We start from the raw sequence: 20,763 nt of genomic DNA, 5'->3' as shown, positions 1-20,763 counted from the left end.
CAATCTTACGGCCCTGGAGCGCCAGTGATTCCTGCTGACGTTCCACATGGATACATTCAACATCAGTAACTTCAGTGTTGTCAGAGCTGGATTGTTTTCTGTGGACTTCCCTATCCTGTGGACACACACACACACACATATATATATATATTCCTCTCTCCATCTCTCCAAATTGCCACCCCTCACCCCACTGGGAATGCGTTTAAGATATGAAGTTGAGTGGGGCCCTCAATAGTGCAAGCCCAAAACACACACACACACACACACACACACACACACACACGTCTGTAACCGCCCACAAAAAGGGCTTCTTCCCACAAACTAATGATAGGGCATGACTGTCCGTTTGTAGTACAACTGGACCATACCATCTTTTCGTAACTGTTTTTTTTTTTTTAACACTGCCCTCATCACTGTCGTTCCCCAAAGCGTTCCCTACCTCCCTTGCTCTCTCCGACTTCCGTGCCTCTCTTATACAAAAGGATTGTTAAACCCTTGAGGATGATGCCCCACCAGCCCAAAAAAATGGAAAAAGCCAGGAGGGAAAAGGAGGGAAGGAAACAAAAAAAAAAACTGTAAAATGTGCAAGAGAACAAAAGAAAGAGAGCAAACACAAAAACGGAGACAACAAACCAAATAAAAAACAAACAAAAAAAGAGAGAAAAAAGCTAAACAGGAGGCACGCCACTATAGAACCACCAACTTCCTCTCTCCTCCCCCCATTCTCTCTTTCCAACACCTCTCCCTTCATCCCTCCATCCCTCCCTCCCTCAGAACAGCGTGCCCGCGTCCCCCGCCTCGCCTTGCAGTGCGTCGGCCGAGGATGGCCCCGGCTCAGCTCCATCCAGAGTGGCGGCGGCGGCCGCTTCCAGGCCGTGCTCGGCGGCCAGGGCGTCGGCCTCCAGCTTGAGGCCCTCGGGCAGGAAGCTGGCGTAGGCCTCGCTGTCCGCCATCAGCAGCTTCAGCTTGGGGATCCAGCTCTTGCGCACCACGCGGCGCGCGTTGGTGCACATGTCCGCCGCGATGGCATTCATCTCGCTCTCCTTGAAGGTGGGCGCAAAGTTCTGGCAGTAGACTGCAACAAGTGAGGCGTGGAGGACAGAGAGGGAGGGATGGAGAGAGGGAGGGATGGAGGAGAGAGTGGGGAGGAGGAGAGGAGGGATGAAGGAGAGGAGGAGAGAGCGGAGAGGAGAGGGAGGGATGGAAAAGAAGAAGGGATGGGGGAGGGAGGAGAGAGCAGGGAGGGATGAAGAAGAACAGGAAAAGTAGAGGAAAGGTTAGAAAGAAGAGGAAAGACAAACATTAGTCTAATTCTGAGATCCTGAGCATGATGTTGACAGTTTTTTGTACTAGATGTACCGCAGAGCGGTACAAAATATAACCGCCGCCCAGTCCAGCACATTTTTTCCACAAAAATAAATCACGCTGAAAGGCCTATATGATTCTAACTGTCTCACTAAATTGCATTATCCACACTCAATTCTCACTGGTATCTGCTAGACAACAAGTACCAAAACATGATTAGTTCATAGATTTCACATGTAAAATTCATTTTATACAACCCCACCCCCATCTTGCCTGTTCATAATTCTGAGAAATTCTTGAATTGTGTGCATGTGTGCGTGTACACGTTTATGTTTATATGTGTGGGTGTGTGTGTGTGTGTGTGCGTGCGTGCTTGTGTGTTTGCCTGCGTATGTGTGTTTGTGCATGTGCATAAATGTGCATGTGCATAAATAAATCTGACTAAACCTATATGACCGCCGCTTCACTGCGCGGCGGTCATAATAATTTCAGTATTTTGAAATGTTTTATTGATTTTCATTTCTGGTTGCATTAAGGATGTGAAAAAGTCATTAATATATTTTTCACAACCTTGGAACATAAGGGGAGTCTGAAGGGGTTAAGGAAGTTTTGTAAAATACATATGGAAAATGTTTGCCATATATGTAAAACTAATGGCGGTTTTCAGATAATATATACACAGTAAAAAAAGTAGGATTGTCTGCCAAGGTTTGCAGTAAGCTTTACCACACTGCAGGCGGTTAAAGGCCTACATACATGGCCGGTGACGCAACAACAATTTATGGCAGGCGAACGTGAAAACTGAATAGAATCTATTGAAGTGAATAGGACAACGCACATGGCAAGTGGAACGACGGAGCGGCCATCACCGTCGCATCGCTGTAATCGGGCCCTTTCTGTTTTTCAGGGGGATTTTGATACGTCATAATAGAAAACAGCTGTCTGGTCAGTGTATCTCCACTGAATCAATGGGTGATCGCGTTGCCAGTAGTGTGAGTAATAAAGCGATTAACAGAATTTCACTGTCGCGTTCAACTGTCGCATCGCCAGCCGTGTGTGACTGTCTTAAAGCTTGCACAATCATACTAGATTGTAGATAAAGCATCATGAAACTGTATTGGTACACATCATCTTACACCATAGAGCTTTAACTGATAATGGTTCTTTGCCAAGAATAAAAAATATGGTGTAAGGCCAAATCTGCCTGTTGAATGTTTATGTAAATAGAAATTATGACTCGTTACTACATATTAGTTCCTTTGGCCAAGTATGTTTGCAGCAAATATTAAGTAAAATACTAAAAGCCACTAAATTAATGTGCTCCTACTGCCTCCCTGCTAATGTCTCTTAAGGGGAGATGGACTGCTGCTGCCAGTATTGACATCGAACTGTAATAAGATGACAAAAACAGGCTAATAATGTACCCCAAGACGTCTGCACCGGAGAGGAGCGGAATAAATTGGAGCCCACGCAGCTCTGCAGGGCACGATTAATTCCACGACCAAGGCTTAGTTAGTACGGTACAGCAAATCCATAATTTAGCGGCAACGGGGCACAATATTCTGCAGACAGCATAAGGCGAGATGAGAAATGGCCACTCCGTGCCAAACAGCCCCTTCAAATTCCAAATGGGCTCCGTGTCCACATTAAGCACGGGCCGAGGTGTCAATACCCCACGAGGGAGCCCTTCATCACTCCCCAAGAACTGTTTAGTCAACCTCTTTTAATTCAAAGCCACTTTACATGGCGCGATAAAAAAAAACACACACACAAAGAAAGCATACAATGTGGCCGTTTATGATCCGGCGAGCGGAACTTAAACTTGTGACTTTGGCGTGGCAGTGCTCTCCACAGTGGCAGTGTCGGGTGGAGGCGGTGGAGCGCGGGCTTAGCCCAGCGGTGGCTGCCGTGTGACTGGGACGTGACCTGAGAGGGGCAAATACTCACACTTGACTGCATGAAGCACCCGACTGTCCAGAGGCTTGCGGCTGGGGTCGTTGGTGGAGGAGCGGATGCCAGTCCCACAGCTGTTGGCCAGGGTGCTCCTGTGGGAGAAGAGATGGACACACACACACACACACACAGAGACACGCACAAAGAGAGAATGAGATAGACTGTGATTTAGGCTGACTATCAACCTTAGAACTAGATGTACCGCAGAGCGGTACAAAATATGATTAGTTCATAGATTTCACATGTAAAATTCATTTTATACAACCCCACCCCCATCTTGCCTGTTCATAATTCTGAGAAATTCTTGAATTGTGTGCATGTGTGCGTGTACATGTTTATGTTTATGTGTGTGTGTGTGTGTGCGTGCTTATGAGTTTGCCTGCGTATGTGTGTTTGTGCATGTGCATGCATGCGTACATATGTCTACTGTGTGAGTATGTGTCATACGTATGATTACTGTGAATGTATGTGTGTGCGTGTGTATCTGTTTATGCACATGTGTGCACATGGAATGGGTTAACATGACCCCTGGAGGCAAACATACGGAAAAAATTGGTCATCCTAGGCCCTACGGTTCTCAAGATATTCACAGAAAACTGTGTCTGCCCTACCCTCCTTTCGGGGGGTCCAGTACAGCAGGGGGGCTACAGATCAAAACAAAAAACGATGGTTCCATGCTATCCATGTGGGGTTACATGCCCACCAAGTTTCGTGTACCCCGGTCTTTCAGTGTCCCGGGAATCCTTGTTGGTGTACGGTCACTAAATGTACACATAAATTATTTTATTGTAAGGCCCCCCATGAACGAAAGTTCACAAAACTTGGCATGCATTCGGAGGGTGTCATAATGATCCTACACTTTCAATTTCGTGCAGAAAAAAAATAAAAAATAAAAAAAAATAAATAAAAAAATCTGACTAAACCTATATAACCGCCGCTTCGCTGCGCGGCAGTCATAATAACAAGTAGTAAACATTTTCATAAGTTAATTATAATGTTTTTTTTTGTAAAGTATTTTTGTCTTTTTGATTTTCTACGTAGAAAGCAGATTTAAAAAAGATCAACATCAAAGGCTAAGAAGCCTTCCTTTGTATCCAATCAAATCTGTGCTTATCCTCCATACTCACATCTTCATAGGTATCTGTTCTTACCTTCTAGGACTGCACGATTTGAGGAAAATCTTTCATTGCAATTTTGGTAACACTTTACTTGACAGTATTGGCATAAGAGTGACATGACACGGTCATGAACATATGACACGGTCATGACACATTAACTCTACCCCTAACCCTAATCCTAACCTCTAACTCTAACCCTTACCCTAAACCTAACTTGTTATGACAAAAACCGAATGTCGCTTAATAACAGAAGCATTATGTCATAAACGTTTATGACTTGTTTATGACACATTCATGACAGTGTCATGTCACTCATGTCGATACTGTCAAGTAAAGTGTAACCGCAATTTTTCTGACAGACATTGCGATTCCAAATGCGATTTGATTTTTTAATTGATTCAGTTCAATTTGCCAAATGTCTCTTTAATTTGTGCCACCGCTGATTAGTGAACACGCCCAGTGCACAAGAAGCACATCAACCCCGACTGACTGTGAAGCGCATCAATAAGAATTTCTGTGGCCCTCATGCTCTACACACACCCACCAACCAGAAGTGCCGTGATCAGTGAAGATAAAATCAATATAAAAGTCAGAAATGTGACAAAATTAACGTGCATGTTAATTGCACGATTATTTGTAGCTTTTGTCATTGGGTAATTGCGTTGGTTCATATTGTGATTACGATTGCGTAAAACTTCTCTCAACCCATTTATCCCTGCAATGATGATTCATTTGTTCACTTAGTTGTAAATGTTTTACAATGTATTAATCAAGACAGTCAATACCAAATACTGGGGAGGGTGAATCAGGTTGAATCAAGACTGAATCAGCTCTGAACAATTCAAGGCCAGTGTCTGTCCATCCTTAGACAAGACTGCACACCCTCAGTCCGGCATGCTCTCATTACAAACGTTGGGAACACCTTACTTGAAGGTATCTACAGAAGAGTGACATGACAGTGTCATAACTCTAACACTAACCCTGACCCCAAATTCTCATAACAAAAAACAAATGACACTAACCCTAACTTGTCATGACAAAAACTAAATTACATTTGACAGAAGCAAGTGACAGAAGCGTTAGGTCATAAACGTTTATGACTTATTTATAATGTTTATGACACGTTCATGACGGTGTCATGTGGGTTTAGTGTCTAACTCAAGGACACTTTGACCGGTCTCGAACCAGCAACCTTCCTGTTGCCTCTACCCGCCCACACACACACTCACTCAATGCTTATTCATATAGACACTTCTCTGCTCACTCATCGACAAACATTCCCCTGCTAAAGAAGGGATCTAAAATGGGATCTAATATTATGGGATGTAATAAGGGATCTAATATTATGGGATGTAATAAGGGATCTAATATTATGGAATCTAATATTAAATATTTATTCATATACAGATACTTTTATCCCCAAACATACACGCACATACCATAACACAAACACACACACACCCACGCCGAGGAAGGAAACCCAATATGTACCCCTTTACATGTGTACAGTTAACATTACACTTTTTATCCCCAAATATACACACGTATACCTTAACACATACCATTTACACGCACGCGCGCACACACACACACACACACACACACACACACACACACACACACACACACTACCTGTCAAAGAAGGAGGCGAGCAGGCGGCGCAGCAGCACTTTGTGGCGCGTGCCTGCGCTGACGTGGCAGTTCATGAGCTGGGCGCGGGAGATGAACACGCTGGTGCCAGACACCAGCTCCAGCTTCTCCGCCGGGTCGCCCTCCTCGTACAGCTTGGGGTGGCAGCGGTTGCCGATCTGGGCGATGAGCTCGGCGGGCAGCGACGCCAGCTCCTGCCGCACACGCACACGACCCCGCGTGTCCGGGGTCAGGTGCTCAGGCAGGGCGTCCACGCGCTCGTTTGCTACTGGGGCCAAGCACAGACACAGACACACACACACACACACAGAAAGACAGACAGACAGACAGACAAGGGGACAAGATTAAAACATATGCACAAAGAAGGTATGATTACATTATCGGCTGCTACAAGGTATCAGGAATATATGATCTATCTGTCTGTCTGTTCCATTTATCCATGTAGACAAATATATCAAGTCTAGGACATAGTTGCATTTTAGACAAAGAAACTGAGTAAACAATTGTATTGAAAACCTTCCTTTACAAGAATGATGTGTACTACCAAATGGATTCGGTAAGAGTTTATTGTACCAACTTAGGTCTAGTTTTACTGCTAGTTATGCCCTCTTGGAAATCGAAAGTGAACTGAGAATGTCCAGACCAGTTATGTTTGGAGAATTGTTTTGGCTACAAGCAAGGTGCTTCAGAGGCTGAATTCTGAGGCTGTTTTCTTTCAGCTCAGAAGCATCTTACTGCTGAAGGACCTTTGTCTGACACATTCTTCTTTTTGGGGAACCCTTTTGTGCAGCTTTGGAACTACAGGTACCTTTACCTTATCTCCACAGACTCACATGGCCATGCAGAGAACACAGACAGGTCTAGTGTTCAAGCTTATTAAAGGACTATTGGGTCACCTCCAGAATCCCATTAATTCCCCACCCAGTTGGATATCTCTCTCTCCCTCTCCCTCTCCCCTCTCTCTCTCTCCCCCATCCCTCTCTCCCTCTCTCTCGTGTACCCGGAGGCTTTGTGCGGGTACGCTGGTTTGCATTACAAGCTTTCAATTAGCACAACCGACTCAGTGCCACCCCCCACCTCCCCCGCCACCGCGAGCCCCTCGGCTCGGCTTTAATCAGTCAATTAAGTGTTGAGAGGCAGTAAACACCATTCTTCCCTCTGACCCCCTCCAGCATACACTTTCTTCTCCTTTTCTCCTCGTTCCATCTCTCCACACGTCTTTTTGTCGGCTGTGGTGTGTCTGTGTCTCTGTCTCATCTCTTCCTAACACCCTGAATCCTTGACGATTTTACGATCTTTTTGACTCAGGTACGGAAGTAAGGCTGAACAATGAATCGATTTCTAATCATAATTGTCATTTGAACTGATGCAGTGTCCAATATTAGCACAATATTATGATACAGCCGTGCAAATTATGACTATATCTAGTTCAATTTAATGAGGGCCTTCGTCTACTCTAATAACTCCACTGTATGGTGCAGGGTCTGCGGCGCAGTGGAAATTGGAAAAGAAGTCAGGGTCTAGAATAACTTATTACCACACCAACCTGACTGCAGGGAACAACCTGACTGTAAGGCTGAACAATGAATCGATTTCTAATCAAAATTGTCATTTGAACTGATGCAGTGAGCTAGTCGCAAAGGCTGCGATTAATCGTGCTGATCGCAACTCTGTCCCCAATGGTTAATCAATGATTTTTATATTCGTGTCATCCTCCTTGTGTGACAGACGGTGAAACTCACCTCACAGAGCTACTGTGCTTCTCATGCGCACTAGGCATGCTCACCAATCAAAAGTAGCCCGACTCATATCGCAATATCTGCCCAAAATTTCCCCCAATCTCGCAGCCCGTACAAGGCCATATGAGGCTCGTCCACTGATCGCAGCAGGCGCTGGAGAGACTGTCAGTCCAGCCAGTCACTATCTATGTTTACTTCCTCAGTCTCTCTTATCTCAATAGCTTCCTTTCACTTTGTATGAAAACACAAAAGACCCCAGGAGGGCTACTTATAATTCCCCATGCTACACAGTCATATCAATCACTCACCAGGCACCTTCCTGCTTTCTTCCTCTCTCTCTCTCTCTCTCTGCTCTTGTTTCTCCTTCACCCACACTCATCCTCTCCATCTCAATGACTACTACAGCTCACTCCACTCCTCCATCTTTTTTTCCTCTCTCTTTCTAACTTTTTAATCTCTCTCTCTCTCCCACCCCCCCCCTGCACCTCTCATATCACTACTCCCACTTCTACCCCACTCCTTTTCTCCTCACCTCAAACCAGCTGCCCCCAGCTGCCCCGCGCCCTCACCATCAAATGACCCCATCCCCAACCCACCCCATCAAATGACCCCATCCCCAACCCACCCACATCTTCTCCTCCTCCTCCTCCGTGTCGCTCACTCACCCTCTCTCTCTCTCCACCCCTCCATCCATCCCCTGAGCTCTTCCCCGGCGGCGCCCACGTTCAGCATGCTGTACATGGTGTACATGTTGCAGATCTGCCGGTACTGCTCCTCGGCGTCGTCCGTCATCTCCTCCTCCTCTTCCTCGTCGTGGTAGGAGATGGGCGAGTCGCTGGTGTAGATGCTGAGCGCGCCCGGGCTGGTGCCCTCCGACGGGTGACCGCTGCTGCTGCTGTTGTTGTTGTTGTTGTTGTTGCTGTTGGAGCCGCTGTTGTTGTTGCTGTTGTTGTTGTTGTTGGTGGTGATGGCAGCGGCGGCAGCACCCCCTCCTCCACCTCCGAGGCCGAGGATGCCCACTACGCTCTGGCCGGAGGCTCCTCCGGTTCCCAGTCCCCCGCCACTGCCGCCCCTGGACGACGCCGACTCCTGGGAGAAGCGGGCGGCCTTCCTCATCCCCGCGGCCCCTCCTCCGCCCGAACCCCCGCCGCCGTCTCGGCTGCTCCCCTCCCAAAGCCGCTTGGCCACCGGGGTGCAGACCACTGAGTAGGCATTGGGCTCCTGCTGCTGCTGCTGCTGTTGTGGTGGAGGTGCTTGTTGTTGTTGTTGTTGTTGTTGTTGTTGATGATGAAGATGATGATGTTGAGGCTGCTGTTGCTGGGTCTGAGGTTGAGGTTGAGGTTGAGGTTGAGGCTGCTCCGTCTTCACCCGGCTCACCAGCGGTAACGGCGTGAGGCACGAGGCCGGCCGCACCGTGGCTCCCGCCCCTCCTGCCCCGGTGACGGGGCTCTGCGGCTCGGACGGCGGGGTCTCCTCGGCGTGCAGGCCCTGCGAGTCGCAGCTGGGCGAGCTGACCTTCAGGAAGAACTCGGTGCCCTTCTCCATGATCTGCTGGATCTGCAGGAAGCCCGCCGTGTACATGAGCAGGAACTGGTCGCCCACGTTCATGCTCAGGCGGCCCGTGTAGCAGAAGGACAGGATCTGCTGGAAGCTCTGTGGCTGGACCGCGGGCGGCAGCTCCACCACCACGCCACCGCCGCCGCCTTTGGTGCCGCCGCCACTGTCCGCCCCGCTGGCGTTGAACAGGTCACGGAAGTAGGAGCTGCTGGCGGCCAGCACGGCCCGGTGCGCCTTGAAGGCGTGGCCCTTGACCACCACCGACACGTCGCAGTAGAGCCCCTGCAGACGCTGCTCGTTCAGACACTCGAGGACGTTGTTGCCGAAGTTGGGGATGGCCATCTGCAGCGTCTGAGCCATAGCCCACAAACTACAGGGTCTGGGAATGGGGGGGGGGCAAGAGAGGTTGTATTTCAATTTCAGGTTAAAAGTTCATTTATTTTTATTGTTCATTTATTTATATTATTGAACAGTGTCTCAAAAGTGCTTTACAGAACATCGTTTCAGTGTACTATGTGATGAGAGTTCATAGTTTGCCGATGATTCACTGAAGGCCATCCCTATGAAACTGAAGGATGTGCCTGCCAGTCTTTCCTCAAGGGGCCCACCTCTAACTCCTGCATTTCCCAAGCACTTTAAATTCCCCTTTTAAACCCTGCCTTGTGCAGGCTTTGGGATCCACCATAAGTGGTGTGTCCTGTATGCCTGGCTAAAGAGGACAGTGCAGAACCAAAGATAAAAATCCCCCTGGGGCAAGCACCTCACTCTAAAACGAGGCTCCTTCATTCCATTCCTGGCCTGTGAGAAAGCCCACATTGTGTATTTGCCTTCTCCATATACTCCAACACCAACACACTTGGGAGATTGAGCATGGGTTTTCATATTAGTTTCTGAGAGAAGTCAAATAGCCAATATTAGCCAACTGAAATGGTGTTCATGAAGTCAAAAGTGAGTGTTCTTGAGAAGCTAGATTTTACAAATAAAGGTAGCCTAACTGAAGACTACAAAAGCCTGTGCTAGAAGTGGGAACACACACAGATACAGTACAGTGATACTCTCTCGCAGCTCACTGAAGATTTATCTCCTGTAGAAATACTACATTAGATGAGCCCTTTACCTTGGCACAGATCGAAAATGTAAGCTCTTGCCGCTGTGCGAATGAATGTCATCTTATGCCATTGCCAGCCCATTCAACTGAGTGAATGTGGGTGGCAGAAAAATGTAACAGACTAATCAAATAAGTCAGTATACCATCAAATAGGCTAACATGCAGATGCACAACAGGCTGTGAAGAACACCATGAAATGTGTTTTAAACTGAAACATGCACAGTGCTCCCAAGACCTCTAAGGCATGTGGAACTGTTTTTTTTTTAGCAATGGTTGGAAGATGTTAAAAGACCTTTGCCAGTTTACTTATAGTGTCAAATGTAGATTTCCATATGCCGAGAAAAGACTGCATGTTAATTTGATCAGATTAAAGACAGCCCACAGATGATCTTGAAAATTATTTTTACTTACAATAGCTGTTACTCTCTCACAGATGGGGTATTTTTCTCCTTAAATTTGTGACGGCAAGATAACCTTTCAAATAGTTTTCCAAATCAAATTGATACATTACAGTCAGCTCAGCACAATATTATAATACAGCCGTGCAAATTATGACTATATCTAGTTCAATTTAATGAGGGCCTTCGTCTACTCTAATAACTCCACTGTATGGTGCAGGTTCTGCGGCGCAGAGGAAATTGAAAAAGAAGTCAGGGTCTAGAATAACTTAATGCCACACCAACCTGACTGCAGGGACTCCCAACACACACAACCATAATATCTGGGATACATCAATCACAATGTATCACAGAATCGAATCACAATAGGCTACTTGTATTATTAAATGTAAAGAACTGTAATATTGTATTGTAGCCAAAATATTGTGATGGTATTATATTGTCACCTCAGTGGCAATCAACAAAATATCAATACCTCATTCCACCATTTTAGGGTACATTTTATGAGAGGATGTTCTATTCCTAGTAAGTATTTTTGCATGTGCACACAGTAGACTGGACAACTTAAGAAGAATCCTTGGATGGCCAAGTTTCACTAAGTAGAAAGCACTGCTTCCATGGCTTAGGGCCTCTTTAATTTAACCTGAAAGACTAGCCACAGGATCCATCAGCCTTGCTCCACCCTGCAGTATGTCCCACTTCATGGTATCTAATCAAGATGCAGATCACCATTTAATTTTTGTTCTGGATACTGATGAATCACAAAATAAAATACGCATGGCTTTTACTTTTACAACCAGAACAAAGCAAGCTCTTAAGATGGACAAAATACATTATAATCAACAAATTCTGAGTTCCCCAAAACTTCACGTTTATAAATACAGAAGTTTTCAGCCAAAAATAGCCCACGGTCAGAGCGCAGCCCAGTCGCGCGCCCAAGATGAGACTGGCAACCCAGAAGCCATGTAACCTTTCAACTAAGGCGACCTCGGGGTCAGCCAAGTTCAGACATAACAGTTTCCTCCACTGACCTCGGCGCCGCAAACCGGAAACTAAGGGTTCAATGTCACATCTCCTATGGAGATCATTCACTGCGAAGCCTCTTAGCGACATTTGTAGGCAGTCGAGGAACAGTTTCTCAGAGGGACGTTTTAGGCTATGTAACCCAGCTCATCCATAGCCATGGCGAAATCGAATGTTTGTCGAGCAAAAAGTCACAAACCACGACCATGCGTTCAGCTTAAAGTTAAACGATGTGAAAAAATATATTTTATAACACTGAGCGACTTTCTGTCACATGATTAATCTAAAATGTAGCCACTTGCTATCGGACAGGTAGCGCGTAAAATAAATTAAATTTAAAAATATAGTATCAAGAAATTATATATCTTATGTAGCAATGTCTAATAGGCCTAATGGTGATCGCATGAAGTCGAACACCACGAATGCATTTTAGCCTACGCTCTAAACCACTTTCGCATCTCCATTGTACCATTGTCCCTTTTCCCCGAGGCGTGATTAATTATTTCGGGTTAACAATAAAACTGTTATCGAACAAAATGATCCCTCACATGAAAGTGTAGTTTCAGGAGGTCTCGACCCGTTCGTGTGAAAGAAGGGCTTGGTAGCTGCAAGTCGGTGTGGGCAGCGGACTATCCGTGCCCCGTCGTGTGCCAGTATCTCTGCCCGTAGGATCGGAGCTTTCAATTGGCACGGGCCGGGGGGCGACGGCAGACAAAAACGATACAGTATCCCCCGATTTCCTCTGCAGATGCGGCTCCTATCGCACATAAACGACACCCACAAGCAGTCTGTCTCAAAAATAGGCGAACAAATAAATTATTAAGGCATCCACATCCGCCGTTCTCGCCCCCTCTATGCCAGTGCAATGCGATGTCGGCTTGAGTTACATCCTACGGCCTACAGACGCGATATTCTGACTGTACTCCAAAAATGTTGGGTTCGCCCAACAACAGTAGCCTAACTGTTAGGCATTCTCCACTCACTCCCAAGATCGGAAATCCCATCGAATTAATAACGTAACTTCACCCATTTCCTACGTTTTGGGCTGCTGTTTTTTGGGGGCGGTTTTGTTTAAATTTGGATTTCCTGTAGCCATTTAATTTATTTTCGTTATATATAAATAAATAAGGGGAGGGGGTCATCCTTATACTCCATCTTTTCCCGACATCAACAGGTCATCCCGGGACAAATGCAGCAACTGGGGGCGAGCCAGACTAAACCAAACCAGCACCGCGGGAGGAAGGGGGGTTATGAGACGCAAGACACCAACTGTACCGCTTGACAGCAACATGCTAATGCAGATCATGCATTATTCCCTATCAGACAAGTCACGGTATCCGAATTTCATCAACGCCACATAGTCGTACTGCAGTAGCGTTAACATCACAGGGGGAGAGAAAACTTCTAGAAGAAGTCAACGAGAGTGGAAGATTCATCCCAGAGGCAGCCTGAGGCTACGGCTGTGAAGTCAGTGAAGTGGTTAAAGTTTTGTTGGAGCTGCTCCTACGAGCCCATCCCCCATCTATCGCACACCTTCCCAAAACAATACCCCCCCTCTCCTCCCCCACCACCCGCACCCCCCAAAAAATCACTCCGAACCGATCCCTATTCGACCCAAATAATGAGCCGTTGCGCGGCTGCTCGCCGCTTCAGCCCATTCGAAGCCTCTCTCTGTCCTCTGTGACCCCGATAAACCGATGTGAACCCGGGCAAACTCACCCCCTCACGTTAATCTGTTGGAAAGTGTTTCAATGGAGGAGTCAGAAGCCTTCTCTCCCTCGCTCTCGCTACAGGCAGCCATTCATTGTGAACACAGGCGAGACGCAGAGCGCAGAATTATCGAGAGCAAACACTTTCCCAGGGGCGCTGAGCGCAGAGCCACCGATCGCGCAGACAGGCGCGGGTTCAACGATCTCCTGTCTGGAGCACCTCTTATCGTAGGCACGCCGGAATGTGGGTCTCGGTGCGGTGGAATCCCTTCTTGCCCAGCGGTAGATGGGTCCGTGTGTTCACAGCGACAGCGGAAGACACCAGTTCTCCCCTCCCGTATGCTAGCGACAGCAGGCAGCCTGATGCTGTGAAAAGTGGTCTATTTCAGTGCGTCTAGACTTCAGCAGGTGAGCCTCTAGGGGTCTGAGTGGTACGCGCACAGAATGCCAAGTGCAGTCTGCGTCGAGGAACAACGAGAGTTCCTACTACTTTTTAGCTGTCACTGCATTGTACGTGTCCCCCATTCTTGCGATTTACCCTCCACTTTTGATTGCAGATCATCCGACCCCATTGTGTTATAACTGCGATGGCGTTTTTAATTTACGAGCGCCCCCTCCAGATTTTATGGCGTCGATTAAGGCTTTATCATCAGCACGTTATCTTCTGAAGAAAATTGGGTCTAGTTTTTAGAGAATAGTGTTTTCTGGCTTGAAAGACATCCAGGCAAAATTGTAAATTAATTAATGGGCTATTTTTTTGCTCTTAAGCACAATTAGGCACACTCAGAGCGGTTTTCTATGGCTCTGGGTACACTGACGTCCCTAATTGAACGTCATTATCATTACGCAACTGACTAATTATTAAATTAAGCTGTTTAAGCCATCGAGCAACATGTTTCTATATTCATATTAAATGCACCTATATTCATATTAAATGCATATGTAAAAATCAATTGCGTTCTAGCCCTACAATATTAATTTAATGTAGGCTACTATTATACATGGCATATTTCCAAATGCTGGTAACCTCCATTAAATGGCATTTGGCATTGGCAAATTCTCTTCGAGGATTCTACTCTGTATAGGGTGAATGACTCCTTGTCCTATGTCCTTACATTACACCACATTGCTTTCCATCTATCGGCACTGCGCCGAGCGTGGGTGTCACGTCATTATGAGTTTCGCGTTTTGCTGTGCGGCTCACTTGCCGTAGTTCATGTCCACCTACACATCCATGTGGAGCTAAATGCTACACTTACTTACCGTAATAACACACAGGTGGGACATTGCGGGGATTAAACAGTAGGCCTACCGCTCAGAAATTCCTAGCGTCATTTGCATGTGTATGTGCAAAGATAACTGGAACAACATCTTTGATTAGCGGTAAGTCTTTTGCTTCACACTTTAGCCTAGCCAGTTGCCAGTATTTTCATGCATTGACCTATGTGAAGCAGGCTAGCTAGCCTGGGGTAGCGTGCTAACATGATCTAATGTAAACTCAGTTGCTCACAAGATATTCACAATGCTAAGACATTTCTCAGCCTAAAGAGTTTAACCAGTATGTTGTATATTAGCATAATACGTTAGCTCTCAGACGTATCACAACAACACACCATATGCATTCATTTAGAGAAATGACGACTTGTTGTTTATCAACCAAGGGTACCTGAGACAGCTTTCGGTCAGCTGGAGCTAAAGCTTCTTTGTTGTATGCCTGTCGTAAAAAGATGCCCACACTAAAGGTCGCGTAAACTAATGCATGAATGGGTCTACGAGTGAACCAAGGTGTATGTCACACTTTTCCATACCAGGTTTTTTGCGCAAGACAAGAGCTGGGGGTGCCTTCTATGCTGCCAAAAGTCGCCCAGCTGCTGTGCTTAACCGCGGTGAGGGTTTCCCTTCAAGACTTGAGAAAAGTCTCTTTCAGGGGACTGAGGACTATGGAAGTTTTAAAAACATCTCTGAACATCAACACCTCCGATGGGACAGGGGCACCCGTGGATAGTGTGACGACCACCTCTCCAGCCAATGACAATCAAACTGGCACCTTAGAAGCCGGTCTGTTACCAGGGGAAACAGTGGTGAGGGAGGGCAAGGCAGCTATTTTGTTTCCTAGTGCCAATGAAGTTTTCTACAACCCTGTCCAGGAGTTTAACCGAGACTTGACGTGAGTGACCTCAAACACCTTGAACACCATTGCAAGAATCCTACTTCTGACTTCTGAATTACTCTGAATGCTTAACTAGTTCCTGACTCGGTTCTGTTCCTGTTGCCTGGACTACATTTCCCATCTCTCCCTCCCCTTTGCCTGCAGATGTGCGGTAATCACTGAGTACGCCCGGGAGCAGCTGGCCCAGAAGGGGGTGCGGATTGTAGTACCAGGCGAGAAGGACCGCGTGGTGGTGTGCCTGTCTGAAGACCAACAGTCCTCAGAGAACCAGGAGTCGACAGAGCAGCAGCAGAAGGATGACGAGACGGAGAAGGAGAAGTGCGGGGACAAGACAGAGGTGGAGAGTGTCATCACAGCCTCTGTTGGCCAGCGCTGTGAGGTAAACTCAACACACACCACCTTCCAGAATTCCATATGACTCAATCTTAATGTCCGCTATTAAAGTCTTTCATTTGTTTTCTTGCTTGTGTGTTGGCATAAGCTTATCGCTCTTGCAGTCACATGTTTAACTCAACATCTTTGCTAATCTTGGTTCTGCCTGTTACATAAATTATTTTGTGTTGCCCAGTAATGTTTTGTGTGTGTGTGTGTGTGTGTGTGCCTGCTTACTCCTCTTCCACAGCAAGGCTTGCGTGTGCTGGAGGGCTTGGCGGCGTCGGGCCTGCGGTCGGTGCGCTTTGCGCTGGAGGTTCCGGGCCTCCAGAGCATCACGGCCAACGACTTCTCCGCCAAAGCAGCGGCACTCATCGCCCGCAACGCAGAGCACAACGGTGTGGCTCACCTGGTGCAGGCCAGCCAGAGGGACGCCAGGTCAGAAATCAGAAATGCACACTTCCACACAGATGATGCAAACATGATGCATGTGTCTTTCTTTCTTTTTCTTTCTGTCTGTCTTTCTTTCTTTCACTCTTTCTTTCTTTTCTGTCTGTTTGTGCACACTATTTATACCTTTGCTTCTTTCTTGTGCTCTCGTATCTCAAGTGAGCACACTCACACTCGTACCTCCTCCGCTCCCTTTCCAGTCTCTACCCCCACCCCCCCCCCCCCACACACACACACACACACTTCTCCCCTGAGCCCTGATATTGCTGTTTCCTATATGGCTCTGTCTGACTGACTAAATCTCTCATATCAGCATGGTGATGTATGAAGCCAGGGGTAAGAAGCAGCGCTTTGACGTCATTGACCTGGACCCTTATGGTAGTCCCTCTCCCTTCCTGGATGCTGCAGTGCAGGCGGTCAGTGAAGGAGGTAAGTCCTCTCCCATCCAACTCCCCAAGCATTGATGCTGCTATTCCAGCCAATTGGCATGTTGCATTAGGAGCAAAGGAGGGAGCTGTGTTATTTGATTGTTAAGTTCAAATTTGAGCAACCTTTTCCCAGAGTAACAGACAGTAGTAAACGACTCTAAAGATTACAATAGATTACTGTAATTGTAGTTGTCTGCTCTCCTAACCTGGTCTAACCCCCCCCCCCCTTCCTTGTTGCCCTGGACATAGGCCTGCTCTGCATCACCTGCACAGACATGGCCGTCATGGCCGGCAACAGTGGAGAGACATGTTACAGCAAATATACCTCCGTGTCCATCAAGTCAAGGTTCTGTCATGAGATGGTGAGGAAGAACGGAATGTGTTTGTCATGACTGTATTACACTGCCGACAATTTTCCCCCATTTTATTATTTTATTGGGTTTAAAACCATGTGTCATCCAAATGTATAGTTATTCTGTTAATTCCATAACTCTTCTCCTTGTGTGATCTAGTAGTAACCTCAAGGGACAGTAGATTTGGTATTATTGGGTGGATTCATTGATTTGGTTTGATTGATGGATGGATGGATGTGTGTGTGTGTGTGTGTGTGTGTGACTCGTCCTCCCTTAGGCATTGCGTATCATCCTGCACAGCCTTGACCAACGGGCGAACGTGTACCAGCGCTACATCGAGCCGCTCCTCAGCGTCAGTGTGGACTTCTACATCCGCGTGTTCGTCAGGGTGCGCACGGGCCAAGCCAAGGTCAAGGACTCCGCCAGGTAACACACCAGAACTAAGCCATCAGAGCTCAAACCGTGACCTCGATCCTTTTATCATTTGAAGAATTTATAAGAACTTTAAAACCAGGTGTAAACCTATTAACTAAAACAAGTGTGAACTGTAGCAGGAAAACAACAAACTAATTATGTTTTCCTTATCCTACTTTACTGTCATACATAAACAAACTCAATATGGACCTAAGATAAAGTGTCTGACTGACTGACTGACTGACTGACTGACTGACAATGAAAGTGAATACAAGCTTACATGTTGTAGGCAGCTAAAAGGAAGCATATTGGCACTTAATCGACAGGAAAACATAGCGCATCACTCCCAATAATTCATGTAGAATTTCCACCGGATTAAATGATGTTGCTGTGCAGCTGCGCTTGCACTGTCAGTCTCCAGATATTCCCATTCTTAAACGTCTTGATAGTGCATGTGATGCAGTCATCACCATTCATGTCTACTGAACGCAGTGAGTCTGACTCCGTCCTCCTCTGAGTCACTTGCGTCCATCCCAGCACTACCACCACCTCTCTTGCGCTCGGCCATCTGCCTGTGTCTCTGCCCGTGGCGGCTCCATCACTGACACTCTGTTCCGTCACCGCAGTGTGAAGGCCCCCCCCTGGACAGATGGGCCCCCACAGAGTCACAGTCTGGGCCCTGCTCTCAACCTCCACTCTCTCTCTCTCTCTCTCTCTCTCTCTCTCTCTCTCTCTCTCTCTCTCTCTCTCTCTCTCTCTCTCTCTCTCTCTCTCTCTCTCTCTCTCTCTCTCTCTCCCTTGTATTTCTTTTTTCCCATTGCTCATGGCCGCTTGTTACTGTGGTTGAGCGCTGAGACTGTAGAGATGTTATCACATGGCGTTGATGTCTCTGCCAGTGCTTGTTATTTAAGACAGGAGCTTGAGAATCTTTTGAGCGTCATTGGTGTGGAATGCTCGGAATGCTAATATGTACACTATCATTGATTTTGTGTGTGGTGTGTGCAGTAAGCAGGCCCTGGTGTATAACTGTGTGGGATGCGGCTCCTTCCACCTGCAGAGGATGGGCAAAAGAATGAGCCACGGCAAAAAGTGAGACACACACACACACACACATCCTCACACACACACATTCTCTCCCCTTTCACTCTACCGTGTTCTACTTGGCTCATCATTAGTCGTCCTTTACTGTGTTTCAGTATGAAGTACTCTGCAGCCACAGGGCCTCCTGTGGGACCCAACTGTGAGCACTGTGGCCAGAGACATCAGGTATCTACTCCAACTCTACACTACACTACACTACACTACACACTACACTACTCTATACACTACCCTACACTACACACTACACTACTCTATACACTACACTACACTACACACTACACTACTCTATACACTACCCTACACTACACACTACACTACTCTATACACTACCCTACACTACACCAGGGCTGTAGTCAAGACCACCTTTGTCGAGTCCAAGACAAGTCCAAGACCAGGACTAGTCGAGACCAAGTCAAGACCGAGTCCAAAGAGGTTCGAGTCCAAGACAAGACCGAGTCCAAAAAGGTTCGAGTCCGAGTCAAGACCGAGTCCAGGATAGGAAAAAAAGTCTTGTGCATGACAATATCAAGACAATCATTTTGGGTTATTATTATTATTATTATTATCTAAAAGCAAAAACAGTGTGAACACACCCAGGATTTGTAAGTGTAGCCATTCCCCTTCTCCAATATTATTATAGGGCTGTCAAACGATTCAAAATATATATTTTGAAATGAATTCATCTCGATTAACCGCAATTAAAAAGTTCCTAAAGACTAAAGCTTCAACATAAATCACAAAATTAATGAGTAACCACAAAGGTAAAAGTAAAACACTTTTATATTATTTAAATGATAATACTGACACAGTAATTGTTTTAAAGTATTAATTTCTTAAGAAATACTACACATATGATGCTGTTTAACTCATTTGTAAATGGTGCACTGTTACTTTAAGCCCATTGTGGCCACGTAATCATAATGATCTTTTTTTTACCAGCTCCATTGAAATATAGCCTATAGCTAGTCCACAAGCTCTAATATTGTTTGTACCACATGTATTGTACAATATTAACAATGATAAGCATGATATTAAGTTGGTATAAACAGTTTTCATTCCTTTGGAAATAGAAGCATGTAATGACATGATGCTAGCTAGACATTTTCTGTTTGCAATTAAAAGTGAATGATGAGCCTGAGCCAGTCACCTAGCTATCTGAATGGAATGTGTTTCAATCGGCATAATATGTGCTTCATGTAAACAAATTATTGAAGACTTCAAGACTCACCAGTTCCATTACACAAAGGCAAAGACAACTCTTCATATTTTTGTCCATTTTTCAAATCACAGTGAGTGCAGCCTACATACATGTTTATAACTGGTCAGTAGTGGAAATCGGATAAATCCGCAATCTCCTCTAACCTCGTCTTTGTTGCCTTCCTTTTATAAGTTTCTTATATTAAAAAGGAGATATCAATTATCATCAACAACGACAAGCCAGCTGGAGCCTGCCAATCGTTTTCTCTCCTTCTCGTGTGCGTTCAGACGCGCTCTTAATTAAATGGAGTAGCATACGTTCAAGTTGGATCTTAATGGAGAGGAGCCGAAAAGTATCATCTTTATGTAACTGTTGCAGTTGGTGCATTTTGACATTGTAAACGTTATCTAACAAGAGTGAAAAGCAGTTTGCAGTAAAGCTACTATTTGGCTAAATGTTGGTTCCTCTTTATCTTCAGCTAACTCCACAGACAGTAAAATAAACTCTCAGGCTTGCGGTTTTAGGTTTTGCGGCTTCCGTTACGTGACATCAGCCCCCCACAAAGGTAAACACTATTGAGTTAATATTTTGTAACGCATTATGTATTTCAAAATGAATCGCGGCGATTAACACATTAATTTTGATGGCCCTAAAGACACCTGGACTCGGTCGAGACCAAAAGCCATATTTGGCAAGACCAGTGGCCGAGACCGAGAC

General features: G+C 46.1%; 2 protein-coding genes across 7 annotated transcripts in view; one reads left to right on the top strand and one right to left on the bottom strand.

Annotated features, from left to right (window-relative positions):
- Window positions 1–279: 279 nt before the first annotated feature.
- On the bottom strand, window positions 280–13,673 carry nacc1b (nucleus accumbens associated 1, BEN and BTB (POZ) domain containing b). 3 transcript variants are annotated; one of them, XM_042102754.1, is made up of 5 exons: window positions 13,571–13,673; window positions 8,431–9,701; window positions 6,009–6,294; window positions 3,253–3,350; window positions 280–1,075 (listed from the first exon to the last, which is right to left on the bottom strand). In XM_042102754.1, exons 2-5 carry the CDS (start codon window positions 9,680–9,682, stop codon window positions 771–773), a joined length of 1,941 nt encoding a protein of 646 aa, XP_041958688.1. In that variant the 5' UTR covers window positions 9,683–9,701; window positions 13,571–13,673; the 3' UTR covers window positions 280–770. The 3 variants fall into 3 exon arrangements, with proteins under 3 accessions (XP_041958688.1, XP_041958690.1, XP_041958689.1); XM_042102756.1 differs by having other exon boundaries at window positions 6,009–6,291; XM_042102755.1 differs by lacking the exon at window positions 13,571–13,673 and adding an exon at window positions 12,400–12,899.
- Window positions 13,674–13,832: 159 nt separating this feature from the next.
- Window positions 13,833–20,763, top strand: part of trmt1 (tRNA methyltransferase 1) — an 11,824-nt gene continuing 4,893 nt past the window's right edge. The window contains exons 1-9 of one of the 4 annotated variants that reach the window (XM_042102748.1): window positions 13,833–13,968; window positions 15,372–15,727; window positions 15,875–16,109; window positions 16,353–16,540; window positions 16,866–16,981; window positions 17,230–17,342; window positions 17,611–17,759; window positions 18,753–18,836; window positions 18,923–19,013. In XM_042102748.1, coding sequence (XP_041958682.1) covers window positions 15,408–15,727; window positions 15,875–16,109; window positions 16,353–16,540; window positions 16,866–16,981; window positions 17,230–17,342; window positions 17,611–17,759; window positions 18,753–18,836; window positions 18,923–19,013 — 1,296 coding nt within the window. In that variant the 5' untranslated portion in view covers window positions 13,833–13,968; window positions 15,372–15,407. Of the gene's footprint in view, window positions 13,969–14,617; window positions 14,944–15,371; window positions 15,728–15,874; window positions 16,110–16,352; window positions 16,541–16,865; window positions 16,982–17,229; window positions 17,343–17,610; window positions 17,760–18,752; window positions 18,837–18,922; window positions 19,014–20,763 lie in introns of those variants that run through there. The other 3 variants (XM_042102749.1, XM_042102747.1, XM_042102750.1) reach the window with 3 other exon arrangements.

Source organism: Alosa sapidissima, chromosome 9, assembly GCF_018492685.1.
Source record: "Alosa sapidissima isolate fAloSap1 chromosome 9, fAloSap1.pri, whole genome shotgun sequence".
Taxonomy (NCBI): domain Eukaryota; kingdom Metazoa; phylum Chordata; class Actinopteri; order Clupeiformes; family Clupeidae; genus Alosa; species Alosa sapidissima.
Note: the sequence above shows the minus strand (reverse complement) of the source record. Positions and strands in the feature narration are given on the sequence as shown.